This window comes from Gymnoscopelus braueri (genome assembly GCF_963280865.1).
Source record: "Gymnoscopelus braueri genome assembly, chromosome: 17".
NCBI classification, from domain to species: Eukaryota; Metazoa; Chordata; class Actinopteri; order Myctophiformes; family Myctophidae; genus Gymnoscopelus; species Gymnoscopelus braueri.
The window spans coordinates 19,164,452-19,183,779 of NC_137617.1; the positions used below are offsets into that span (position 1 = coordinate 19,164,452).

At 41.0% G+C, this 19,328-nt stretch overlaps 1 protein-coding gene across 1 annotated transcript in view; it reads right to left on the reverse strand.

Annotated features, from left to right (window-relative positions):
- LOC308104748 (protocadherin-15-like) overlaps window positions 1-19,328 on the reverse strand; it is a 249,305-nt gene that overhangs the window by 178,330 nt on the left and 51,647 nt on the right. Inside the window, exon 4 of the mRNA XM_080455256.1 lies at window positions 16,657-16,722. Coding sequence (XP_080311382.1) covers window positions 16,657-16,722 — 66 coding nt within the window. The remainder of the gene's footprint in view (window positions 1-16,656; window positions 16,723-19,328) is intronic.

The following is a 19,328-nucleotide window of genomic DNA, read 5'->3' on the forward strand; positions in this document are numbered from 1 at the left end:
TGTTTTCATTGGTGCATTGCAACCACCCTGGAAATAAATACGTCGTACACACATGGGCTCCACCAGCAAGGTGTAATAGCCAAACAAACATACAGAAACCAATTAAACCAACATGGCTGTTTTGACTTTGACCTCTTGATTGATAATAAAAACATATGTAAAATACATACATTGTCACACCATTATCAAAAGAATAAAACACAAAAAAGTCAGCGGCTTATTTCCATCGTGGTCCTTTTCATATGTATATGCAAATGATGTTGTGTTGATGTGATGTGTACAGTATGTGTGTATTTGCACTTAAATCCACGCACCCATTGGTGCATAAAGTGTCCTTGTGCATGTCAATCCAAGCTGTGTGCGGAAAGCACACTCACACTTTGCAAACAAAGGCCATTTTCCATTTTCCACACTAGGGGGTAGGGGTTAGATACCCGAGGAATACAGGTGTGTGTGTGTGTGTGTGTGTGTGTGTGTGTGTGTGTGTGTGTGTGTGTGTGTGTGTGTGTGTGTGTGTGTGTGTGTGTGTGTGTGTGTGTGTGTGTGTGTGTGTGTGTGTGTGTGTGGATTTAGATTGAAAAGAAACATAGGACCAGTTACATGAAACCCATTCCATGCTACAGTCGCTTGAATGTGTGCATGAATGGGCAATGTCCAATGTTTCTCTTAAATCTGAGAGGAACCAGGACAGTGGATCTCCCCCCTTGTAGCGTGGTCGTGAACATTACTGACTTTTTAAAAATAATTAGGTACTTTGGAGCAACATTATTCAAAATCCTATCCACCATGCACATCTTGATTTGGGTCACTCTCGCATCTACTCTGAGCCATTTCAGAAAACAGTTTTGTTTTAAGCTCTACTGTTATCTGTCCATTTCACATTGGCAAGCAATATTATAGTGGTTAGATCTGTGGATGAGGTGTGTGCACCATTCAGTATACTGTGTGCTTGTGTACACACACAGTATACTCCAGTGGTTCTCAAATGTTTTAATTTCAAGGACTCTCATATCTCTGAGAGTGTACAAATGGAACCAAATGGTCCATTTGGTTCCATGTGTACACTCTCAGAGTTACATACATGTAAAAGGGACCATTTGGAACCACCTCAAGGAACCCTGAGGGTCCCAGACACGCATTTTGAGAACCACTGGTGTACCCCATGGTGTGAGAGTGCAAATACGACCTGCAAAACATTTTTTTTTGTAGATTTAACCACTTAACCTTATATACTGTACTTCATTGACCGGAGTACTGTACTTCATCCCCCACTGCTTTGTACTAGGTCCCCTATTTTTCTCTCTCTGGTTAAATGTACACCCCAGACTTAAATGTGTATGTGTGGCTGGGCAAGGTGGTGCTGATGAAAATGAAAATGTCAACTTGGCATCCAGTCTACTACAACATTTCCAGTTCCACTTCCATACAGGTCCTAGAACTCATTGAAAATACATAGCAAAAATAATAATATTAACTGGCTGTGTCATTTTAATAATGCATCAACCTAAAAAATAAAATAAAAACGCACAGTCATGACCTAAAAACAAACACATTTCCAGTGTGAGAAATGTGTTTTTTGTGTGTGATTATCTGTTTTACTTTATTGGGCTTTTTTCTAAGGCATCCTTGGGAAAAGAAATGAAAAAGTCTGGAAACTGCGAGAGACAAAAAAGAATAGAGAAGTGAAGTATAAGAATGTAAACAGATATTCATCTTGGCTGACTCCAGAGGAGCCAATTACCTCATCCAACACTGCATTATTCATAATGTGATTTTGCATTCATACCTGTTTGTAAGTGTTTGTGCGGATCGTGTGTGTGTGCGTGCGTGTGCGTGTGTATTTACCCAGGGTAGGTATGCTGAATGCTGCATGCACGAACGCACGCACGCACGCACGCACGCACGCACGCACGCACGCACGCACGCACGCACGCACGCACGCACGCACGCACGCACGCACGCACGCACGCACGCACGCACGCACGCACGCACGCACGCACGCACGCACGCACGCACGCACGCACGCACGCACGCATTGCAATAGAGATGGCAGATGGGCAGACATTAATATGGAACTGTGCTTGACATTTGATGATCCACAGTCCTCAGTCAATAATTACCCGTGTTTCTAAAACTTTTTCATGTCAAGGACCCCCAATTTGATACGCAATAGGCAACGGACCCCCAGTTGATACTTTTTGTGTACCGGACCCCAAACTACACTGTAAAATTCTTAGTGCTAATGTAACTCAGACAGTTTGGTCCCCCCCCCCCCCCAGGACCCCACTTTGAGAACCACTGGTATAGAGAGACGCAGGAACTCAAGAAACGCACGCACGCACGCACGCACGCACGCACGCACGCACGCACGCACACACGCACACACGCACACACACACACACACACACACGCACACACACACACACACACACACACACACACACACACACACACACACACACACACACACACAGTTTGGCTTGTTATCAGGCAAGTCTGAATCTTATACTAATCTTCTGGCTTGTCTGACAGCCAATCAACCCAGTCAGAATGAAAAGCAAATGAATGAGAATGAATTAGAGGAGAGAGAGAGAGAGAGAAATGGGCCGGACGACAGATAGGGAGCGAGACAGCTGTGTGTGTGTGTGTGTGTGTGTGCACGTGCGCGTATGCGTGTGTCTGCATAGGCAGATTAAATCTTGTGTGTCTCCTCAATAGTATCTCACACGCACGCACGCACGCACGCACGCACGCACGCACGCACGCACGCACGCACGCACGCACGCACGCACGCACACACACACACACACACACACACACACACACACACACACACACACACACACACACACACACACACACACACACACACACACACACACACACACACACACACACACACACACACACACACACACACACACACACACACACACACACACACACACACACACACACACACACACACACACACACACACACAGCGAATCAAAAGTCTCATATCTGATCTGCCAAAAATGTAATTGGGTCATGGCCTTCTGTGCTATCACGGAAACTATGAACGCCTCGCCATGATTGGCTGGTATTAAATAAACAAGGAAGTTAAATTAAATTGGTTTATTTACATAAGAAATGGACGGGGAAAAGATTCATTTCTCTCCATGTTTCGGTTATTTTTCTTCATCTTTCTTTCTCCCTCTCTCCTAGCCTTTCTGGATGAGAAGAAGGAACGAGGAGAATATCGTTGCTGTCGGGCAGAAACATATTTCAACTTTTAAATTAAGGCCATACTTCATCATTCAAGAGTGAAAATAGCAGATTTACAAGCTCACAACGCAACACGTTGTGAGCTTGTAGGAAGCGCGACAGCAGGAGAAGGAGGTATAGCTCAAATAAATAAAGATGTGCTTTTGTTACTGTATCTAATTGAATTCAATCTCATATAAATAGGTTCTATTCAGAGACCTCACTTTAGTATTAGGCTACATCATATGTGGCTGAACGCCTCATTCAGCAATACAAGATTACACTGACCCTGCCTTGAAGCATAATAGTCACTGTCGGGTGGAAACCATGTCCAAAACTGTTATTTTGGTTATATAATGGATGCAATGTAGTTACTTTAGTCATAAGCTCTTGTTAAGTTTTCACTGGTTAAATATGTGTAAAGCCCACAGACACACTAGTCACTTTCACTTAATTTAGTTTTTTAGAAAATAGAGAAAATAGCAAATCTACAAGCTCTGCAATTTTCGCTACTTTTACTTTTTTACCTTTGAACACAGTTGTACGATGAAGTAAAACATGAATTTACGAGGGCAAAAAAAGAAAACATAACATTTTGAAATATGGAGATACAAAGTTTCTGCCCGACAACAACGATCTGTGTGTACCATAAGTATGTGTGTAATTATTAAATGGATTAAATTAAATGGAACTGAACTGAACTGATCAATCACATCTGCATTGGCTGGTGGTGGTCTCCTATACTCTTAAATTTAGACACTGGTGTCGGACAGGATACCTACTGGTTGATAATATCAGCACACCAGATCGACTGCCATCGACACTAAGGCTGCCATCTTTATTGTAATTTGGACAAAATGGACATAAAACTTAGGCTTCAAAAGGATGAGATCCAGAACTACAGACAGAGCAAACTCCACTATGCAAACCTATATGAACCCTCAAATGAGATGAGACTGACCATCTTGCCGAAAAAAATCTAAATGTAAACGTTGCTTAATTAACCACATTGTTCGCGCAGGCATGCATGTTTTCTGGGATGTGTCTATAATTTTCATTTTGCCCATTTTTTATAAAAGCACTAACTCACTCCAGGCCATGATATATTGTGATATCATCACCGTGGCTTGTCGTGAGTTATTGCTTAATTATAACGGTCGATTCAAAACTCCCCATTGGAACGCATTGAAGTTCTCTGGTGTATAATGAACAATAACTCACTGCTACGCTAGGTTTTGATTAGCAACATAAAGTTTTTGGTTAAAATTGTGCGTGAAGCTTGCAGCTAAACCCTGGCAATTTATAAAAGCAATAGTACACAAAACCATGGTATTATTATATGACACTACACTTATAGGAGATATACAGATAACTTTTACTTGTCACTATGTCTTTAGAAAGAAAGAGGAACAATAGGAAGGAGAGAGAGAGATTAGCAGTGGTGTAAAGTAACTAAGTACATTTAATCAAGTAAAATTTGAGGTATTTTTAATTTACTGGAGTTCCAATTTTCTGTTCTTTTACTTCTACTTCACTACATCTCAGAGGCAAATATTGTACTTTTACTACAATTATTTGAAAACTTTAATTACTAGTTACTTTATAGATTTTGATTATTATTACAAAACATACGTTAACCATTTCAGCCTTACAGTATACACATTTCGGCTATTTGAAAATAGCGAATCTACAAGCTCAAGCCCAATGCCGCGATGCGATGCATTGTGAGCTTGTAGATCTGCTATTTTCAAAAGATTGTTATACATTTGAAAACTTGAAATGGGACATCCTGCATAATGAGTACTTTTACTTTTGGTACTTTAAGTACATTTTGATGCCAATACTTTTGTACTTTTACCCAAGTACGTTTTGAATTCCAGACTTTCACTTGTAACAGAGTATTTCTATATTGCAGTATTGATACTTTTGCTTAAGTAAAACATTTGAGTACTTCTTCCACCGCTGGAGATTAAAAGAAAGGCTGGGCGGTAGGGAAGAATGGAAAGGGAAGTGGCGAGACAAATGGAGCAGGTAAGGAAAAAATAACTGTGGCTGACAGAGACAAAGAATCAACGTGGAAAAAAAGACAAACATAGCCAATATCACAACCAATTTACTGTGTGATATTGTCCCATTTCTCTCAAATGATAAACTTTCTACAGTGGCTTTATCTGTCGCGGCAGCAGGAGAACGCATTTGAGGACCGTTGCAATAATACCAGGACTATAACTATATCTATTCCAGCTGAAATTACTATGGGTCGTCTCAAGGACTACCGAACGACTCTGAAACGATTACGCCGCAATTGATATCAGATCTGGGGTTTTAGACAAGTGAGCTTGTGTGATTGTTTCTCGGGACTTCAATCAATGCGTGCATAGCACCAAGATGTCTGATAGGTGCAAGTGACTTCTTAATAAAATGGGCTGTTGTGAGACAAGGGCCTTAATCCCACCGTAAGAGGTGCAAAGAATAAGACACTTTGGGACACTTTCATACAGGACAAAAATTACTGGCTTTTTTTAGTTCTCAAAAGTCTGTGTGAAAGGGTCAGAAATCTTTTATGTTTTCAGATCACCATAAAGAACCCTCATCATATACCAGATTTCTTTGGTATGTTTTCTGTCTGAAAGGGGATGTATTTGTATTTACAATCACAATATCTCAAATTAATACCAAGACCATAATACAAATATTAAAAAAGCAGTTCCAAACCCCCTTTGGCTTCCATAAGGTGTACACAGTAAAATCATCAGAGTTAATGTAACTCTGAGAGTGTACAAATGTAACCAAATGGAAATGGCCCCTTACATTGTGTCTCAGTTAAGGGCGGATTCAGACTGGGTCCGATTGATTCGAACCGTTCCCGAGTACGATTGGCCTCTCCCAGCTGGGCCAGCATTCACATTGGCCAAGATTCTTCCGCACCCGAGACCATTTAATTTAGCAGTAATGGTAAATATGTGCCTCATGGGGGCGCTGTTGACTATGGGGCTTTGGGAGATATAGAATGTCATTCACAGAAGAAGAGTCACTTGTCAGAGTGTAGAGTGAATAATAAAGTTTGACTGTGTTCCTGACGTTGTCTTGAGTTATAATAATAACAGAACAACAATACACAACCAAAGCAGTGTGTGCGTTGGTCTTTGAAACCTCAAAATGTAACGTCGTCTCTCGCGTCTCTGTTATTATCAATATGATAGCGACGTCACTAATGCATCCTTGGTATTTTAGCAGTGACGTCACCGACTAATCCATGGCATATTTATCCTAGTGGCAGCGTTCGCTATACACATGTGTTTTTTGTTTGTTTTTTCACGGCTCGCGCTACTCAAACACTAGCGGGATTATTATTTCTTGTCAACATTCAAGTAGAACTATGAGAAGGTATAACCCAGCTAAAATAATGTGTCATTATAAAAATATATAAATGATATATGATTAGCAGTCCACTTCCTCCTGTTGGTACCGATGGCTTCACATTGCATCGTTCCGTTCCCGAGTACGCATGATCCAGATCCGAGACTACCTCCTGAGGTGGTCTCGGGTACGGTACGGTGATCCGTTTCGGGGAACGATACGTAACGTTCACACTATCACAACATCAGCCAAGTGGTCCAGGGTGCGCACCCGGGACCATTGTGTGAATCCGCCCTAAATTAACACTTTTACTGTGAAGAGGAACTAGGACACACAGGAGTACAGGAGGTCACAAACCCTGCAAGTTTACCTCATTACGTCCAAATTCAAAGTTCATATTCCAGTGACCTTCTCAATTAAACAGTGGGAATTGTTCATTTTGGCCTCCTAGATACAGTAGAAGCCCATTTCATGGCCAATCCAAACCCTTGACAAGACAATGAATGAAAGACAATGCAATGAAAATGCATACATGGCTATATTTATGTGTGGAAGTTTGTTAAAGTAATAATTTAGTTGTATTAAATAGTATCACAAAGGAAGATGTGGATATGTAAATGTGTGTAGTTAACACTTTTGTTAATATTCTTTTGGTTTACTCAGATTCCATTATAACAGTAGGTAATGTAAAAATCCATAATGCTAGCTGACAGCCTAATGGAGAAGCGCCTGTGTCCATTATGAGAACCTGTAATATGATAATAGGAATGCCAATATTAAGCCAAGATTGTGAGACACCAAACAGTGTTTATTGTTTATGTGCATCGAGGCAGGGTCAAGTCATGCCGATGTTCCCTTAGCCCTGTGTTGCCTCAGCTTGGGGTTAGATTTGGGCAGGGTTGAGCTGAAGGGGGTGCTACGGGGGGTCGTCGACCCCTTAGTTCCCAGGCTGGGGGCTCGCGCGTGCTCCACATGCACGCGCGAGCACTCACCGTCAGCCGCCCGCGAGCCGTCAATCATTAACACAACAACGCACCGTCAGGGGCGAGCTATATTATACCTCTATGGGGGCGAGCCGTCTTTAACACCTTTAACAATGGCCTCAACCTGGCTGCTTTGCATAACATTAAAGCCATGGAGTGTGAAAGGGTTAATCGCTTAGCAGAGGACAAGAGCTAGTAGCCTGCCAGACACTCACAAACTTATCCCTGTCTAGCTCTGGTCCATAGCGTTAGAAGGAGTTCTCCTTAACGTTATGGTACTTTCGATTCTTTCCCCTCGCACCGCGGTAGCGCAGCCTCTCGTCTGTAGTAAAAATAAAAAATACACTTTTGGTACTCACCAAAACAAAGACGGTTTAATGGAGTTGAAAGCCTATTCTACTAAGTGGGAACACTGTGAGCCCCCACCTCACGTCTAAAATACACTTTTTGGCCAGAAAAGAAAATATTTCACCGGAAGGAAGAATCTGGTCTAATAGGAAAATTCCATTGACCAGATCTGTAGAGGGCACTGTGGAGTAACGAAAAACAGGTTTTAATTCCGGTGAAATATTTTCTTTTCTGGCCAAAAAGTGTATTTTAGACGTGAGGTGGGGACTCACGTGTTCCCATTTAGTAAAGTAGGCTTTCAACTCCATAAAACCGTCTTTGTTTTGGTGAGTAGCAAAAGGGTATTTTTTTTATTTTTTACTTGTTTTAAAAAACACTGTTTTAAAAGCAATGTAAGTCTTTAAAAAAAAGTTTTTCAAGTAAAGACAAGTTGATTGGTTATTTTAAGTACTTATGTGTGGGTGAATATATGTAAAGGGCTTTTATATAAAAAAAGGAAAATAATGTTGCTATGTTGGATATGCAGGCATGTTGCTATGTGCACATGCCTGCGCGCGCGCGTGCACGTGCGCGCGCACGTGACGTCATAAAATATAGCCCCCTTAGTTAAAAAATCCACAGCTCACCACTGGATTTGGGGTCAGGGGTTAGGGGTTAGTTTTGAGGGAACATATAGGGCTGAGGGAACGCTCCCATGGAAGCATTCAGAAGAGTTGGTTTATAAAAAGACATATATTCAAATTAAACCAACTTCTAGTGAATAACAAAGACCATCTTTGGGACATTACAATGTACAACACAACTTGAGAGCATTTTCACCGTGACAGTTACTTGACTGTAGTGTAGCCCAAAATATTTGTTTTTTGCTGCTGGGAGCCTCTGTGGCACATGTCTGGAATAACAATAGTAATTTCATTTCGCTGAAGGCTAAACACATTATTATCAGTGGTCAAGCTAGATTAGCAGTGCTTAATATATTCACATTAGTAGACTAATGACACTGGAGCAGTGAGCTAAAGAAAGATTGTTGCTGCTGTAGTCTAATGATACATTTAGTGGATCGGAGGAATATGATTTGGTGTCAGTGTGTGTCCATAATGTGTGTGTGTCCATAATGTGTGTGTGTGTGTGTGTGTGTGTGTGTGTGTGTGTGTGTGTGTGTGTGTGTGTGTGTGTGTGTGTGTGTGTGTGTGTGTGTGTGTGTGTGTGTGTGTGCACACGTGCGCATGGGCGTGTGTCTTCGTGTTACAGTGAGATCCGCAGCTAAGCTACGGTGACCACCAGAGCAAGAATGGCTCCATGTTACAGCGCAATGCATGTTTGTTTTGTGTTTATCATCTCTATACATAACTGCTGTCTCTCTCTCTCATACGCACACACACCCATATGCAGAAACACACAGCCACACACAAACACATCCACTTATGTGAATGTTCTGGATACAGGATATTATTAAAATCATAACACTATTTTATTTCCGAGAGCATGAATATAACTTGCCATTTTCCATTACCCCCCCTCTCTCCCTCTCTTTTTCCCAGTACCTAATACCAAACCCCAGTAATCACCTGAAAGCTAGATACTCCATTAAATCCACACAGCCCTTCAGAAACAGAGAGCACTACATGGTATTCTGTACAGAAATTATATCAGCAACAAATTATTCTTCAACAGCGATGCTCCATTAACCATATAACACCCATTTACAGCCAAATCCATTCCGTTCAGAAATCAAATTACATGAATTACATGAATTCATTCCACAGTGTTTTGCATTTGCACTAGCACACACACACGCGCACGCGCGCACGCACACGCACACACACACACACACACACACACACACACACACACACACACACACAACAAGTACATACGCTACGTGCACAAGTGTAAACACATTTAGATGCACATGACCCTCACACGAGGCTCTTCACACTGTTGCTAGATAGTACATTAAAATGAGTTGCATAATTTTCTAGCTAGAGCACAATACCGAAAATGTGATGCTGGATACCACAGGAAAGGAATGTTATGCTTGTTTATTAAACGGCACCTGCTCATATCAACGTGCACTGCGTGATTTTATGCTGTATCCAACATGACAGCCATGTAAACAAACACACCATGTCATTTACAACTAAACGTTGCTCTCAAGAATGTTTTTGAAAACATTTGAAGCGAGAAATAGACGACGCAATAACCGAAAAGTGATTATATTTGATCCACTACACTTCCTTGTTTACCGTGGCTTAACAACGGCAACAACGGCAAGAATACCAAAACGCTCACCCCAAAACACAGTCGCCCGGGGCAGATCCGGCTGTATAAAGAATGGGGGCGAGCGTGTTTTGGGGCGAGTCTTCCGGTTACCTTATGGAATACTTTCATATGTTCTCCGAGGCAAACTTGTCCACCCAGCCCAACACTTAAGGAATACTTTCATTGCCCTAAGCAAGGAAATACTTCGTTTTGTTGATACTTTTGGGTCAATTTATTTATTTATTTATTAAGTAGCAGTGTAATAAGCGGGATAATGTACGGGTAGGTGGTCATTAATGAATTTCAATAACAACCACCTACACGTACATTATCCCTTGCTTAGCTGTGAGCTTTATGTGCTTTAACATTCACATTTAGCACATGCACAGCGTAAGATGTAGAATTGTGGTGTTTAGTTTGTACTGTAAAAGTAGCATCAGTGGTCTGAAAACAAAGGTAGTTATTTTTTTATTTTTTTTGGGCTTGTACTGGGGCTTACAGTGGGATTTGTTAGGAGAGTGGCACCTTGTCCAAAGAGCTTTGGGGGGAAGGGAGGGAGGGGTCTAAAATGGTCTATTTAAATAATAACTCTGTTCATTTCTGTTATAGAACTCCAGTAACTTTTTTTCACATTAGTAACCTTTTCAACTTTAAGAAGTGGAGAGGTATTTCACAGTTCAATAACTTTCAGTTACCACTCCAGATGGGATCATTGGATTTCTGGATAGCAATATTTCTGGTCACAACCCATTTTCTGACATACTTTATCCACAACTCTAAAAAGGTACTCTCAACTGAGTACAAATCTCTGCCGGGAGGCATACTTATACCACAATGTCAATCTCTCTCTCTACTGTACTGTATGTATCTTCTACCTTGTGTTTGTCTCCCTGGTTCTTTAGTTTCTATCCATCTCTGTTTCTCTGAAATGGAAATTATGTTTTTCATATTATCATTATTATGGACTGTGTCTCTTCGTCCTTGGTGTATTCTGACTTTCCCAGGAGTAGTGTGTAGGACGTACAGTAGAAGACATGTAGGCACAGGGATTCATAGACCTCTTATTACCTACCGGACCTATACTCATACATGAAATATGCATTACATTATTATTACTTTTCTGGGTTGGGTTAGTCTCCCCCCTGTGTGTGTGTGTGTGTGTGTGTGTGTGTGTGTGTGTGTGTGTGTGTGTGTGTGTGTGTGTGTGTGTGTGTGTGTGTGTGTGTGCTTGTGTGTGTGTGTGTGTGTGTGTGTGTGTGTGTGTGTGTGTGTGTGTGTGTGTGTGAGTGTGTGTGTGTGAGAAAGAGAGTATGCTCTATGCGTGTAAGGGAAAGGCCTTTACTGCAACAATCATTATCCAATTCAAACAGGACAAATGGTAAAACAAAGCTGACCATAAATGATGAAACTTTAGTCGCTGATCTGATTTAAGGGGTGAGTTTGTGTTCATGCAGCACGCCGCCCATCGTGTCTGCGACCACCCCTTTAAAAAAATTATAATAATATGTTTATACAAACCCACACAAAAGTGAATGGGGACAATAACTGTTCATCAATGACGTTGACAACGTGGCGCTGTTAACCAGAGCTGAGAAACAAAGGCATGTGTATCAAGAGCGGGAGAGTTGTCATCCCAGTAAAATCATAATGACAGGACAAGTGTTCTTGGTAGATGACAGAATGAGTCACTGAGACAGGAATTTCAATGAAGCTTAGCGGTGTCTGTGGTGTTTTATAGTCAATGCAGTCGTTGCTGCTTTGCAGAAACCTTGTATGAAAGTGGGAAAAAGAGCCTGTATGATGTAGTTATTATTTAGTCAGACTCTCGTTAATACTATTCATTGGTTAAATATTTAGAAAAGCCACAGACATACTTAACCACATTCATAAAAAATATATTAAAAAAAGTAGCAAAAATTGCTAGCTCAGACAGTAAAAATGTTAGGCGTCGACCTTCCTCAATAGCGTAGACAATTTAGTTTTTGAATACAACGTGAAGATTCAAAATGAATAAGTAAAAACATTTTAAAAATAAAAAGCAACACAGCAGTTCAAATAACAGCAACAACATTGGTTTGGCATACTAAATTATTTGTGTATTTCAGCCTCTAATAGGCTATGCTCCTGCAAATAATTACTAATAAATATGTATGTCTATTGAATAACTAACACATACAGCGCCTTACTGATATAAATACTAATAGCTCAGCTCACAAGTGCTTCACGACAAGACAAAAAACATTAAATGGTACTAGAAAGCAAAGTATGAAATACATATATTATAATATATTATGATATACTGTGCAATAACAAAAATAACAAAAATACAGTACATGCAAATGACTAGCCACCAGTAATAATAACGAATTACAAGTTATTGTTAGTGGCACTGGCAGCATTGTGTGTGTGTGTGTGTGTGTGTGTGTGTGTGTGTGTGTGTGTGTGTGTGTGTGTGTGTGTGTGTGTGTGTGTGTGTGTGTGTGTGTGTGTGTGTGTGTGTGTGTGTGTGTGTGTGTGTGTGTGTGTATGTGTGTGTGTGTGTGTGTTTGTGTGAGATTGCTTTTAGCTACGTATGATGGATATACAGTAGTGGAACCGTCAGTACTCACAAGGGATTAGGGGCCAAAGGAGCCGTGCTCTAAATGTGATCACTGTAGCAAGGGGATAAGTGATTGAATTCAGAAGGGAGTCATAACGTGTCAATCTTCCAATCTGCTGTTGAAAGATTAAACAATGTGACTGTTGGGGTGACCATCAGCAAGGCACTTAACCGAACAGCCCTCCAGCATTAAATGTGGGTTGTTTGTTGGCCCACAATGGATGGCTGTGTTTGCACTGGCCCCCCTGGTATGAATGAGTGGAACCTCATGAATGCAAAGCAAAGCGAGTACAGAACAAGCATGCCTGCTCAGCGAAACTCCCATCCCAAGCCAAACATAAGGAGAATGTGGTACATTTATCTATCAATAGATTTTGTACACAGCGCATTCAGGTACAGATAAATAGTAATTGTTCCTACTGGTCTCTTCTTATGCATTGTTCAATTTAACTTTTCAATTTTCACCATCTGGCAGGCTTGACTGTAGGGACTGAATGCAAAATGTAGCAGAACTGCATAACCCTTATGGTAAATGGACTGGAATTATATAGTGCCTTTCTAGTCTTTATACAGTCACCCATTCACACACACACTGTAATGGCACAAACACACCGTTACACAACACATGACATGCAAATGTGTTATCTTGCTCAAGGACACTCAAACACACTGCCTGGAGGAGCAGGGGATCGACCCGGGAACCTTACGGCTCCCTGACGGCCGCTCTACCTCCTGAGTCCTACTACAGTAGATGGTAAATAAGAATGTTACCCATTATACTTACAGCACATCAGGTCCTACTAACAGCAGAAATCCACACACACACACACACACACACACACACACACACGCACACACACGCACGCACACACACGCACACACACGCACACACACACACACACACACACACACACACGCACACACACGCGCACGTACACCAAAGCATATTCATGCATCTCTGAAAACATGTACATGTGGAAGCATTTATTTACGCTCCTTTGCTTTGTCACTGGCAAGGCCATCAAACCAGCAGCTACTAATTAGCTAATGAGCACTGAAACAGCTTGAGTTTACAGACAGAGAAAACACAGACAAGGACACACTGGATGACATTTACGGTAGTTGATTATGTTCAGTGGGTAGTAGAGAGCTTCTTTAAATTTGATTGATTCAAAGAGGAGAGGAGAAGAGAAGAGAAGAGAAGAGAAGAGAAGAGAAGAGAAGAGAAGAGAAGAGAAGAGGAGAAGATTCCAAAACAGCAATTGACAAAAGACAACCTCTTTCAGATTAAAGGGGTATTTCACTTTCAAAAAAACTTTGGGTCATTTTATCGTCTACTCAGGCTTCACCCGGACAGTTTTTAAGTTGCTTGATTCAGTATTTAGATATTTGATATTCATTTTATCAGACACGCCCCCTTCCTATACAAACCCATTGTAACTTCAAACAACATTTTAACCATGTTAGATTCATCGGAAACACCCGTCCTTGGTTTTGGTGACTGATATTGTCCTTCTAATACGTGAGGAGACCGTGTTTTTTCAGTAACTTTTTTCATTTATTTTTATTAATTTATTTTGAAAATGAAAAAAAAGTTAAATACAATTAAAACAAAATCAATAACTTTTTTCATTTATTTATAATATTTTTGGGGGAAAATGAAAAGAAAATATGTTTTTCCGATAATTTCGATTACTTAAAAAAAGTAATCTAAAAAACACGGCCCCCTCATGTATTAGGAGGGCAGGATGAGTCACCAGAACCAAGGACGGGTGTTTTTGATGAATCTAACAAGTTAAAAATGTAGTTTGAAGTTATAATGGGTTTGTATAGGAAGGGCGTGTCTGATAAAATGAATATCAAATATCTAAATACTGAATCAAGCAACTTAAAAACTGTCTGGGGGGCTCACAAAAGCCTGAGTAGACGATAAAATGACCCGACGTTTTTTGGAAAGTGAAATATCCCTTTAAAATAATATCAAGTCATGTAAATACTAATCATCACATAACCAATCCGTTATTTACCCTGGGTGTGAGGAGTGATAAAAGCACCAGAAGGATAAAAACTGATATCAGCAATAGGCCTATAGGTAGTTTAAGCTAAGTACCAAGGCATAGAGTAACTCAGCATGCCAGACATGGGCACCATGTACATGTACAGTGAATGCATCGATTTTTTTTGTGTTCTAATAAACTGTCCCATTTGTTTAATTTATCCTTTTTAATGTCCCATATCTGTCATCTCGATATACTACCCACAATATACTATAATATACTCCATCAGTGTGTCAAAAGTTCTAGCATCTGAAATCTAAAGTTTAAGTGGTCGCAGGGTATATACGTCACGGACGGACGCATCCCTTGAGGTTTTCCATACCCAGAAAACTGGCGAAAGTGGCCGTTTTCAAGATGTTTTGGTCATTATCTCTGGAACAGAAGGTCCAATCTGCTCAGTTCAAAGCTTGTTGGATGCGTGACTTTGAGGACATTAAGCACGCAATGACATTTTGGGGTTGTTTAGGGTTTTCAGGGGAGACGAGATCTTAGTTGGGCAGGCGACCGCCTGTCCTGCCTCTACAGTGGGTACGCCACTGGTCGGTGCTCGTAAAGACAGTGATGTCACTGAAATGCGACTACTTGTCTGTCTGCCGTCTACCCTCTGCTATGTTAACATTATGGCTAATCCATTAAAGTAGCAAATTAAATGTGAAACACATCAACTATTAAGAAAACAAGAAGATATGTTGACAAATACACTCCATACATTTGGAAACATATTTTTATTTAAATCAGTATCGTCTCCAGTTAATTTAGGAATATTTTAAAAGTCTCATATCCTCTCATAGGGAATGCATTGGCAGCTGCAGTTCATAGTTCTCACGGACCTGTCTCAAAAGTGGGCGTGAAATTTGTAGTTCCTGTGTGTCTATGCATGAGGAACTAGCAAGCCGCTTCTTATCACCTGACAGGGGGGAGTTTCCCCAGTTAGACGTAGCGCGTGGAAAGACCACGTTATTCCAAGCAGTTCTTTTCCCCTCCATCAGGCGCCCCGGCTGACCAGGGGGAGGCAGTATAGAAACCAGGATTACTGCATGTTTTTTGTGAGGGTATCTACCATAGGCGACACAGGGAGAACATGCAAACTCCACACAGAAAGGCCCTTGCACCAATCCCACCTAGGGTATGGGCACTGATGACGCGGAGGAGAGGACACGCCCCCAGCAGGAATCAAACCCAGGACCTTCTAGCTGTGAGGCGACAGCGCTGCCGACTGCGCCACCGTGCCCCCCTATTCACTGAGAATAGCCTATCTACAGATGATAGCCGACCTACAAGCCCAAGCCAAAAGTGTTGTGATGCGTTGTGAGCTTGTAGATCTGCTATTTTCGGAGAATGCTGGCCTATCTTCACAAAATGTTCACCTGTTACGACATAACCAGAGTATGGATGCAAGGGTTCATGTGGTTAAATCTCGTCGTCTTTGTGACTAAATAAGGCTATGGATATGTACAGCATATGATAAACAAATGATCTCTTGGCCATTCATTATTGGCCTCAGAAACCAACCTCAGAGTTAACCGCATCAGTTCTCTCCTACAGCTTGGACTGATACACAAACCCTCAGTTGGATAACCTCAGGCAATGTGGATGTGGAACAAACTAATCTCCCCGAATTTCTGTCATTTAAATACACAGATGGCAGCAACAGTAGCATTGTGTCAACACAGTAACCAATGTTGTGCTTCATTTTCAGTAATTTGGCTCAAGTTTAACAAAGCAATTTCCAACAAAATCCTGGATAACTAGAAAGGACACAATCGAATGAATGCAATAGCAAAGGATGAAAGTACATTACCATTGGGACTCTCTTCATCTATGGCAACGATGGTGGCAGGAGGACCAGACCGAGAGAGCTTACATTCTGTACAGAGGGGAATGAAAACACAAGCAATATTACAAAGCAAATCACTTACTTACTACAGTAAGTCCATTATGCCTAAACATTTCATTAAATTGGGCTTCCCATGCCCCCTGGGAAACATGGACATTTTTAATACGGTTTTGCAGTCGTGTAAAAGTCATGAAAAATGACAATGACGGGAAAATATCGTTGTACAACGCCACTACTGGGGCAGAGAAGATATATACGTTGTTTCATCCCTTCATCCCTGTAACATAGTTTAATGTTACAACGCAGTATTATCAAATATGAACATATGATACTGACTTGATGTCAATATAGGTTGTGGGTCGCATTAAATGTCCTGGAAATGTCCTGAAAAAGTCTCTCGTGAAAAGAGTGCGAACCCTGAAAGTCTTTTGTCAGCTTAGGCCTTGGCCATTTCAAATGGACATTATGTGGGTTTGAAATGAGGGCTCTTGTGGAACAGTGTCTGACGTACAGGAGCTCTGTACTGCAGCAAAGGAGAAATACATGGATGAGAGGACATGGATGAATGAATGAATGAATGAATTGATTAATTAATTGATTAATTAATGCATGAATTAATGCATTAATTAATGAATGAATGCACTCCTCATTCCTTGTTTTTTCTTTCTTTGAGGAACAGTTAGAGATGCATGGACAAAGACAGTAGCAAATATTAGAAAAAAATCCAGTCTGAAATATAATTCATGTGTCATTTCTATGATACTGTACCATCTCTCCTTAACCACTTATAGTAGTGAAAAATCGTTACGCGGCGGATAAAAGCATGAAATTAGATACAGATGTCCCTTGGGTCATTCTAAAACATCCTAGAAGAGGTGCCCCAAAAAATGTTAAACAGGAAGTGAATTATGGACAAAATCCAAAATGGCCACCTAAACTGTTGACCGTTGACTCAAAAGACACCAAAAGAATCTCCAAAAAGCATCAAATGTGGCACACATGTCCCTTGGGTTATCCTAAGACATCCTAGAAGGGGTGCCCAAAAAATTCTTCAACAGGAAGTGAGTTATTGACAAAATTGAAAATGGCCGCCTACAGTGTTGGCGATTGACTCAAAAAGCCTATAGAATCTCCAAAAAGCATACAATTTGGCACATATGTCCCTTGGGTCATCCTAACACATCCTAGAAGGGGTGCCCAAAATAATCGGAAAAAGGAAGTGAGTCATTGACTAAATTGAAAATGGCCGCCTACAGTGTTGAAAGATGATGCAAGATACCTAAAGAATCTCATAAAAGCATGACATGTGGTACAAATGTCCCTTGGGTGATCTGAACGCATCCTACAAGGGGTGCCCAAAAAGGTTTTAAACAGGAAGTGACCGCCTAAAGCAGATGAAACAAAATAAAACATAAAGGGACGTCATAAAAGTGTATAATTTGGTACGTACATTGAGCGCTTCTTAATATATGCTAGAAGGGGTTATGTATTTGTTTGTTTGCTTGCTTGTTTATTAAACTTTTTAGGAAGGGACCATGTTGAAGAAATTCTAAATGGCTGTTTAAACAGTTGACCACGGCAGTCTGCATATTATGCAGACTCAATACGACAGGTTATGCAGTGCATAACCTGCCGTATTTTGTAGTCTACCTTCTGTTTTCATTTCTACATCATCTTATTTATTTTACTTTCTGCATTATTTTTTAATTTTACTCTTTTAATCTTCTTTATTTATCTAACTCTCTGCATATTCTTATTTATTTTACTCTGCATATTCTTATTTTACTCTCTGCATCTTATTTATTTTGCATTCTACATCTTCTTGCTTGTTTTACACTCTATCTTCTCATGTATTTTCTTCTTGATCATTACTGTTTTTTTGTGATTAGTGTTTAGTGGTCTACATGTATTCATTGTGCCATTTTGCAATTACCAGCACATTGGCATAATGCTCTGCAAGGTAACCCAGCATCCCGGCATCTACACTTTCTCGAACAGAAGGGCTCAGCTTTGCAGCCACACTTGAGTTCTCTACAAACTTTGGCAGCCTCTGGCAAGAGTGTCCATAAAGGTGTCCACGAATCAGCGACTTTAATCCATCCATATTTGTCAGGAGATGGTAGAGATTGCATAGCTTTCAGGCTTCTGGACCAAATGCCAGATTGCCAAACTGCTCGATTTGAATGTTGTAGCAGTGCAGCCCGTGTGGGAGGAGTGTTTTCCATTGAGAGACTATAAAAACTTTTTTTGGAACCCTTTAGGATGCATTCAGATCACCCAAGGGACATTTGTACCAAATTTCATGTTTGCGAACGCAGCGGAAGGAGGCGCGCCTGGAGCTTACTCGGCTTGTGTGTCTGTGTGTGTGTGTGTCTGTGTGCAGTAGTGCACTGCCTGCACTGCCTGTGTGCAGCCGCCAGAGTGCGCCAGAGTGCACTACAGTGTGGCTGAAATCCGCCAGCCCCTGGGTGACTATTTACACTCCTCTGAGAGAAATAGTATTGTGTGCACTGCCTGCACTGCCTGTGTGCAGCCGCCAGAGTGCACTACAGTGTGGCTGAAATCCGCCTGCCCCTGGGTGACTAATTACACTCCTCTGAGAGAAATATTGCAGCTACAGTAAAAAATAACACATC